The sequence below is a fragment of the Leptodactylus fuscus genome, chromosome 5 (genome assembly GCF_031893055.1).
Source record: "Leptodactylus fuscus isolate aLepFus1 chromosome 5, aLepFus1.hap2, whole genome shotgun sequence".
Classification (NCBI taxonomy): domain Eukaryota; kingdom Metazoa; phylum Chordata; class Amphibia; order Anura; family Leptodactylidae; genus Leptodactylus; species Leptodactylus fuscus.
In genome coordinates, this window is record NC_134269.1 from 26099370 (window position 1) to 26108653 (window position 9284).

The 9284-nt window shown below is 49.4% G+C and overlaps 1 protein-coding gene across 1 annotated transcript; it reads right to left on the reverse strand.

Moving 5' to 3' along the window:
- Positions 1-1800: 1800 nt before the first annotated feature.
- KCTD9 (potassium channel tetramerization domain containing 9) lies at positions 1801-8747 on the reverse strand. The gene is made up of 12 exons (XM_075276096.1): positions 8648-8747; positions 8282-8406; positions 7665-7708; positions 6863-6959; positions 6694-6752; positions 5876-6004; positions 5723-5790; positions 5487-5582; positions 4421-4570; positions 4190-4295; positions 2781-2914; positions 1801-2475 (listed from the first exon to the last, which is right to left on the reverse strand). The coding sequence occupies exons 1-12, from the start codon at positions 8693-8695 to the stop codon at positions 2359-2361; spliced, it is 1173 nt and encodes a 390-aa protein (XP_075132197.1). The 5' UTR covers positions 8696-8747; the 3' UTR covers positions 1801-2358.
- Positions 8748-9284: the final 537 nt, after the last annotated feature.

Consider the following 9284-nt stretch of genomic DNA (forward strand, 5'->3'; position numbering starts at 1 on the left):
GGCCAGTGACATCATATCCATAGGTCACATGGCCATCAAATGAATGGGACTGAGCTGCAATACCGAATCTAGCCACTATACAATGTTGAGAACTGTGCTTGGTACATAATGAAGAGGCCACAATAAATCAATGTCATAGTCCTGGACAAGCCTTTTAAGAGATTAAGATCCACTGTGATACTAGTCTGATACTGTACAAGAACCATGCCAATCTTGTCCGCAGGCTGTGTCTGGTATTGGAGCTTTGCCCTGTCAAGTCAATGAGCTTGAGTTGCAATACCAGACACAGCCTTTAGATGAGTGTGGCGCTGCTGTAATACCAGACACAACCTGTAGAGGATAGGGCACTGTTGCAATACCAGACACAACCTGTAGAGCAGGGGTCCTCAAACTGCGGCCCGTGGGCCACATGCGGCCTGCCAAGCACTTATGTCTGGCCCCGCCGGCAGGCGTGCATTTATAATGAAGCTCCTGGGGAGTTCGGGCCAGACCATGGAGCACACTTCACTTTACCTATTGGAGGGCACCGCTTCCGATGTCTGTGCGACCTGCTCTGCCTCCGGCCCACTGTTTAAAAAGTTTGAGGCCCCCTGCTGTAGGGGATAGGGTGCTGTTGCAATACCAAAGACAACCTGTAGAGGATGGGGTGCTGTTGCAATACCAGACACAACCTTTAGAGGATGGGGCACTGTTGCAAGACCAGACACAACCTGTAGAGCAGGGGTAGGGAACCTTCGGCTCTCCAGCTGCTGTGAAACTACAACTCCCAGCATGCTCCATTCACTTCCATGGAAGTTCCAATAACAGCAGAGCAAGTAGGAATGCTGGGAGTTGTAGTTGTGCAACAGCTGGAGAGCCGTATGTTCCCTACCCCTGCTGTAGAGGATGGGGCACTGTTGCAATACCAGACACAACCTGTAGAGGATAGGGCACTGTTGCAATACCAGAAACAACCTGTACAGGATGGGGCACTGTTGCAAGACCAGACACAACCTGTACAGGATGGGGCACTGTTGCAAGACCAGACACAACCTGTAGAGGATGGGGCACTGTTGCAAGACCAGACACAACCTGTAGAGGATGGGGCACTGTTGCAATACCAGACACAACCTGTACAGGATAGGGCACTGTTGCAATACCAGACACAACCTGTAGAGGATGGGGCACTGTTGCAAGACCAGACACAACCTGTAGAGGATGGGGCACTGTTGCAAGACCAGACACAACCTGTAGAGGATGGGGCACTGTTGCAAGACCAGACACAACCTGTAGAGGATGGGGCACTGTTGCAATACCAGACACAACCTGTAGAAGATGAGGCGCTGTTGTAATACCAGACACAACCTGTAGAGGATAGGGCACTGTTGCAATACCAGACACAACCTGTCGAGAAAAGGGCGCTGTGGTAATACCAGACATAGCCTTTAGAGGGAGAGTGTGGTGCTGTTGCAATACCAGAAGCAGCCTTTAGAGGAGAGGGCGCTGTTTCCCTTTTGACATTCACCAATGATGAGAACGAGTCTCGAAATCTCCCAAAATAAAGTCAGAAAACAAGGCGAGACAAGGAAATCAGTCAAAAAAATATTTATTGTATATATTTATATATTATATATAGGGTGGGGGTAACAGTTCAGCATTTATACTGTCATTTTGCATAACTGAGAAATCGCTTTGACAGATCACGTAAGGCACTCGGTTACCCCATGCCGGCTAGGCCGCAGAACACGGGGCGATACAGCTATGACAGGACTTCTCTACCCCCTCCCCCAATGTGCTACAGTTTATAGAAGTCACGTCCCCCTCTCCTTCCCCCCTATTTGGTCTCGCTCCGCCTACAACTACGGCTCCATACATAACTTGCTCCGCCATCCCGCCAACTGTTGTGCTATACACTATGGATTGCATATGCATAGAGTATACGTTTGCGCGCAGTTTGTATACCTACTTGGCAAACTCCGATATATAAAAGTATAATGCAGCTCAGGTGCCCCTCCCCCCCTGTAACAGCCAATAGGAAAAGTCGCCAAACTTTTCAGCCAGGATTTAACCCCTTAGCCACCTAACACGCCACAGACTAGGGCCCTATGACGTCATACGCTTTCCCCCGGTCGTAACGTTCCTGCTGGATCCCTTATGCAGTGAGGCGGGTGCAGGGTTAAGCGTAACAGGCGTAGGGTTGCATGTATGCAATGCACCGCCACACGTGTACCCGTGTGCACAAGAGGCGAGTAGAACAGAAAAATCGGTGAGAGTAAATGATTACGGCACAGAGATTAGATACGTCCGCCCCAGCGGTATGTGTGCTAAGCTGGGCGGGACCGGGACACCGGCGGTCAGAGGTCAACGCTCTCCGAGGGTCTATCTGACGCTCTGGGACATGTGTAGTGGGGTTAGCATTTCTTCAAATATTGCACCTTTTACGTTGGATCCTCGGAGGTTGGCTTCCTGGAGGTCACACCCGGAGAGGTCACAGTTCTAGGGAAGAGAAGAGCAAATAAGTAAAGGTCACCAGTTAAAGGGGTCCTCCAGGATTATTAGTTGATGACCTATCCTTAGGATCTGGCAGTATGAAGCAATAGTGTCGCTTACCGAGTGCTGCCACCATCATCAGTCACGTGTTCAGTTTGCAGCTCAGTCCCATTCAAGTGAACGGGCTGAGCTGCAATACTAAGCACGGCCACTATGCAATGTACAGTGCTGTACTTGGTTCTCTGCACGCTAATTGGCAGGGATCCCAATGCCAGACCCTCAATGTCACATGACCTTTACCCCTTCCTTACCTCCAGGTCTGTCCCTGCCAAGGTGGCACCGCGCAGGTTACAATTCTTCAATTTGGCATTTTTCAAGGTTGCCACCCGTAGGTTGATCCCGGTCATCTGACTGCCCTCCATGTCCACACCTTTCAGATTAGCACCTGGGAGAGGGAAAAACGAGAAAATCCTGTTGTTATCTTCAAGGTGTAGGTTTCCGCTTCTTGAGATATTAGGAATCTGCAAATTTTAGCTAGTTAAAGGGATTGTCTTCTCCTCAACAAATCCTTTAAAGGAGTCGTCCAGGATTTTTTAATATGAGCCTAAGAGTAAAAATGGCCAAAACTCATCTGTTCAATCCTCAGTGGCTCCGGTGGTCTCTACCGTTCCTGCAGCCAATCACTGGCCTCAAAGGTCACGGGCCCTACAGATGCCATATTAGCTCTGCTACATGAGGACACCACATTAGTTAGGCTTAGTTTCTACAGCTTATGCTATGTTTCCATCTACGCTTATGTGTCCGTTGTTCTGGTCTGTCGGACAACCACAACAACGGACACACTAAAATAGCATCAACATAGACATCAACTTTTTTCGTCCGGCAATTTTCAATGGTCATCGCGATGGAGTCTCCAACACAGATATAAACCAAGCCTTAGGGCTCGTTCACATCTGTGCCCGGTCTCCGTTCTGCAGGTTTCCGTTTCCGAAACTGGGCAGGAGACTGAAACCTGCAGGTATTTTTCCAACCCATTCATTTGAATGGGTTTGGAAAGTGTCCGGCCGTGAGCTGTATTGTCTATTGAGCAGCAGAGGTGCTTTGAAACCTATCTTAAAACAGACTGATGCTCTCTTGTGCCCTCATGCTTTACACTGCAGTTCTGCTTGCACAAAGTGCTGTATAAAAGCTCAAGCCTAGCAGGAACTAAGTGTGATGAGAGGATTTATCCTTACTATTGGCACATGGGGTGAGACAAGTCTTCTTTCTGTCTACAGCAGGAATTTAGAAGGAGTTTACTATGAGGACCATCACTGTCCTGATACAGGGATTATTGTAATTTTTCTGCTGCCTGAGGCAAAAATTGAAATAAAGAGTATAATAATAGCAATTCCCGTTTTGGACATTTTGGGTCCAAAATGAATCCACTGGGCAAAGTTCACGAGACAAATCTCGCAAGGTTCTTTCAGTGTCGCCCCCTCAGGGACTTGGCAATCTGCTGCCTGAGGCAAGATACTCATCTCAGATACTCATGGCAGATGCGGCCCTGCCCTGATAACGTGTCTGTGTTCATACATGTACGAATGGTTGTGTGACACAACACACCATAAGACAGTCAAAATGGCTACTGTCCCTTGCCCCTGATTATTGCACCCTGGGCAGCTGCCTGTTCTATGTACTACTATGATTTTCTTTAAGTTTTTTTCCCTTGGTTTCTCACCTTCCAAATTTGCCTTCAGGCCCGAGGGGTCCTCAAAGTTGCATCCCTTCAGCGAGGCGCCTTCTGCATTGGAGCAGAGCATCTTCACACCCTGGAGGTTGGCTCCCTAGGCAAGAAGACATCATTAGTCACCACAGTGAGAAGGTCGGTACCCATCATAGGGGTCCTGGAGACCCTCACCCCATCACCTTATATTAGGCTGTAATCTATACGTGCATATACATAGCTTACATCCAATACAGATCCCGAGAGGTCTGCCCGCTCCAGGCAGGCGCCGCACAGGTTGGCTTGAGTCAGGTTACAGCCGCTCAGATTTGCCATCTTGAAGTTAATGTATCGCAGGTCCAGACGGGAGAGATCGGCTCCGCTAAAATTCAGACCCTGCAACATCATCCAAATAAATGGTCAGAAGCAAATTTATAGGAAGACGAGGTCACAGGCTACACCATAAGAGGGGAGATACTAGACAGGCACAGGGGTAGGATTTACCAAGGAGCAGCCATGTTGTGGGGCAACTGGTGGGAGTCGTCTCCCTTGTTTACCCCCATTGGGCACCTCCCTCCCCACCCTGGTAATACCAGCTGATCACATGGGACGTCAATGCAATGAGACCATTATCAGGGGATACCCGGTATCATGTACATACACCTTAAAGGGGGTTATCTGGAGGATTGGGATACATCGTCTATGTCAGATTTGTTGCTATTCGCTTTCCCACAGGTCGGCTGTGACCATAGTGGTTTGGCAAGCATGGCTTCATGTCTTTAGTGATGGCTGTGTCTGGTATTACCGCCCAATTCCATTCGATTGAATGGGACGAAACAGTAGTGAGATGTAATACCAGACACGGCCACTGCAAAAGGTACGGCGCTGTTTCTGGTAAACAGTGAAGTGGACCTTATTGGACGGGGGCTATTCATACGGCCGATCAGCAGGGGGTGCTCACGAGCAGACCCTACTGATCTGATATTGATGGCCTCACCAATGTTGTAGAAAGCTGAAACCGTTGCCTTTCCCTATTACCAACAATAGGAGACCTGGGAGCCCTACAGATCAGCTAGATGGAGAGGTCGCAGGGTTTGGGCATCGCTGAATACCAAGCACGGTGTAGGGGCTATGCTTGGTATCGCAGCTCAGTCCCTTGAATGGGGCTGAGCTGCTGCTGTACCATGTGACCAATGAACAATCCTGGGTGCCAAACCCCCACCAATTACATAGTCCTAAAACTAGGTCATCAGTAGGTCCTGGAAGCCCCCTTAAATATGACCTATTAATGGTGAAGTCCTTCCCGCCTCACCTGACAGCGGAGCTCGGATTTGGTTGGTGTAGCCAGAAGAAAGCGGATGAACTCCTTCCTGGAGATGGGAGAGTGATCCTCCGCCGGCTGCGAATTCTGCAGGAAAATAACCAAAAAAATGAGTAGGGTCCGGTTTACCGTTCTCTGAATGCACTTGAATGGGGCTGAGCTGCAATACCAGACGCAACCCATGGGCAGAAGTGGCGCCATTTCTGACACAGATCCGGCGGTCTCACCTTTATCGCCAGCTCCAGATGTTCTATAAGGGAATCTATGCCGAAGAACTTGGCTTCCTCCAAGACCCCTACAATATAATGGCAGTGTTACTCCTCCATCCCCCACCTATGGTTTCCATATACGCCAATAGGGACCCCCAGTAGACGTCTCACCCAGAAGATTGACGCCATCATTGACGATAAGTTGGCCATGACGTAAATAGTTGAGGATCGGCTCAAAGTATTCGGGGCTGCGGTCTATAAGGAACGCTCCTCGGTGGTCCCGCTTGTTCCCCCAGGCATCTGGAGACAGTAATAAAGAATATATATATATATATATATATATATATATATATATATATATATATATATATATATATATTAGATGTATATACCATGTAATGACCCCTCCCTAAACACACACTGTGCTATATTATTGTATATAGCACCCCCTAGCCTCAGCTGATGGTATCACGCCCACCAGTCACATGGCCAGACCACAGCTCAGTCCTATTTAAATAAAAGGGGCTGAGCTGCAATACCAAGTACAGCCACTATAAATAGCGAAGAGCCTGCAGAAATCAATATCGTAGTCCAGGGCAACCCGTTTATGGAGTCATGAGTGCCATGTCCCCTTCATTGTTTACTAGGCATAGCTCCACATATCATGTAGTGGTTGTACCTGGTATTACAGCTCAGTCCCAATGACTGCCAAATGCAGCAATATCACCTCCATGTGAACCCAGACTGTTGCAACAACTCATGGAGACATAAGTCTTTTAAAGGGATATTCTAGTGTTACTGATATATGGCCCATCCACAGCATATGTCTGATAGATTTGGGTCCCGCCTCTCTCTGGAATAAGGGTCCTGGACTAGCTGTTCTGATGTGTGGCCTCTGAGCAGCCATCAGACAGTCATGGTATGTTCTATGTACCATAGATGGAAATGCCCCTTTAAGGAAGCCCACCCCTTCTGTAGTCATCACCCACCTCTATCACTGAACATATGTGACAGCATGCTGTCCGGCTCCTTACTCACAAGGGTGGACCTAGACAAGGAGAGAAACGGGAGGAAGACCAGCACTTCAATCTATGCTTATATATGTGTATATATATATATACTCACACACACGAACATATATAGCGATAGGATCCTTACCGTGTAGTGGTAAAGTATCTCCCCCCCACATTCAGTGTCAGCCAGTCCGTTTGCCCCCCGGTCAGCGGCTCTGTGATCATTGGCTCGTTCTGGTCATCTGGGAAAAGAAGAATCATGAGCTGATATTCATCGTCTGTGCCATCACTGCCCCCCCCTATTGAGAGAATAGGGGACCCCTGACCCTCAATCCTCCCGCTGAGGCGGCCATATTCAGAGTGAATAGAAAAGAGGAGGGCTCTTTGTGTCAGTCTTGTAGTCTACCCCTCATAGGGGGGCATCTGACCTCTGGCAGGGGTGAGCTAGTCATGATAACCATATACTATAAAGTTAGGGGTCCATGGCAATGTCTTGCACCATTACCCCAAATTATTAGTGGCTTCAATGTTTGAAAGAGACGGATCCCAAATGGTTTGGTTTTGGTAACACTGACTCGTTGTGAGCCGACTTGCCCAGCACTAGGTGTCACAGGTGACCTCTTCATAAACAGCATTAGTGAAGAGGTCACCCCTGAGGCCTGGGATTGGCTGCGGTGATCCCCTCACATACATGGCACCCCTGACCCCTGCTATGCGCCATAGCGGACTGACCCATAACCCGTACAATACAGGATGGTGGAGTCGGCCATATTGACGGGAATATTATAAACCGAGCCCCATAACCAGATAACAACTGCCTTTATAACGCTACATGTGAACATACCCTTAAAGGACAGGCCTGTGAAAAAAGACCCCAATAGTTAAACAGGTGCAAACCCCCCCTCCCCCCCCCAAAAAAAAAAACAAAAACGGGACCGGTTACTCACCTATACAAGACTCCCCGTCACTGACAAACAAGACGTCGTCGTCTCTACAAAGAGAAAAAACCTCAAGTGGCAACAAGAACCAGAACATAAGGTGCAAAAGGGGTGTAATGGTTAATATGGCTGATGGAACTGACTCCGCGTAATAAGACCATGGCCAGACTGAGAGCAAAGGTCAGACATGTCTCCTAAATAAAAGGGGGGTGAGGGTCGGCAGTCACCCACCATAAGTATAGGGGTACCCGGGCATAGGTCTGGTAATGCTGAGGGTAGTGGGAAGTTGGTGGGGTCTCCTTTTAGACGGCCACAGTCACTCTTGACCATGACTATCAAACGGTTAATCGGCCAGGGTCAGAGGTTCTTGCTGTGGTCAGTCCCCGCTCCGTATTGGGCAGGGCACCCCTCAGGGCTGGGACTGCAGCGCCAGGAGAACACATAAGGGGTTAAAGGAGATTTCCAAAGACTCTGTTCAGGAGAAAACTTAAGATGTGAACCAAAGCCTAAGCCATCGGTGTATGATCGGTGGGGTCTGACAGCTGCCACAGCGACCCCCATACAAGTGTGGCTGTGCTCGGTACTGCAGCTCATCCCTCTGCCACCTAGTATATACCCCGCAGTACCTGATGAGGGCGATGTCGTCGATCAGTCCTCCTTTATCGTTGTATATGCCAGTCGCCCGGATTCCTAGCTTGGAGCTGGCGAGGGATATAACATCAGAGATTGTAGATCCATAGAGCGCCACCACCTGGAACACAGAGACATGGCTAGTAAAGGAGACCTCGGCAGGGGGCGACTGTGAGTACAAGGCAATGCAGTTTGGTACAATGGCAGGACAAGTCAGAGTACTATAGAAGTGTCTATGACAGTTGTGTCCTGTCCCATAGGGATGCTTTATGGACATGCCCTTTAAGTGACTCCGGGTCTATGTTGTGTGGTCAGACCCTTTGTCCCCCTCACTCACACCTCTCCCTCCGGGCACCGCTCACCTTCCCATGCCGGGCATTCCCCTTCACGAACAGGGTGACCCTCTTCATAGTCGGGGTCTCCCTCCCAACTCCAGAAGCCTCCCCAGCTAACCCGGAAGATTGGAGCGGCACAACGTGACAGTGAGGAGCACCAGCCAATCAGCGACATCCTGACAGGACCCGGGGACCAATCAAAGCTGAGCAGGGCGGAGTTAAAGAACATCCAATGGTGGGCGTTGCTAGTAACTTTTCATTGTGTTACATGGAGCGCCCCCTGCTGGCTCTGTCTCTATAATCCTTGTCTTCGTGGCTCAGGCTCTATAATCGCTTAGTCGCCATATTTGCTGAGGGCAAACAGCGTAACATGTTTTAGCGGCAGTGCCTGAATTAAGGATGGCTCTTTGTGTCAAACTACGAAGCAAAGCGCATGCGTAGACAGCAATCGCTGACGCTCTCGCGTCATAACCGTTGACTTACGTCAGTATCCATCCGCGGGCGTTACCGATGGTGTAGCTCTCGGCTGTGTATGTGTGACAGTCACTGACTGCATGACACTGATCCGGGGACACGGAGGTAGCCTCCTGACGGGGAATGAGGAGGTTCTAGTGAGTCAGTCACGGGGAGGCTCAGGGACTACTTGGTGTGGGCGGAGGGATCT

Excerpts from the sequence above, each read along its gene's own strand:
- KCTD9 (XM_075276096.1), bottom strand. The coding sequence starts at position 8,695 with ATGAAGAGGGTCACCCTGTTCGTGAAGGGGAATGCCCGGCATGGGAAG. Across the intron at positions 2,915-4,189 it reads CCTGAAGGCAAATTTGGAAG|GTGCTAATCTGAAAGGTGTG; the intron begins GTGAGAAACCAA and ends TCCCTCTCCCAG. Across the intron at positions 2,476-2,780 it reads TGGCAGGGACAGACCTGGAG|AACTGTGACCTCTCCGGGTG; the intron begins GTAAGGAAGGGG and ends TCTCTTCCCTAG.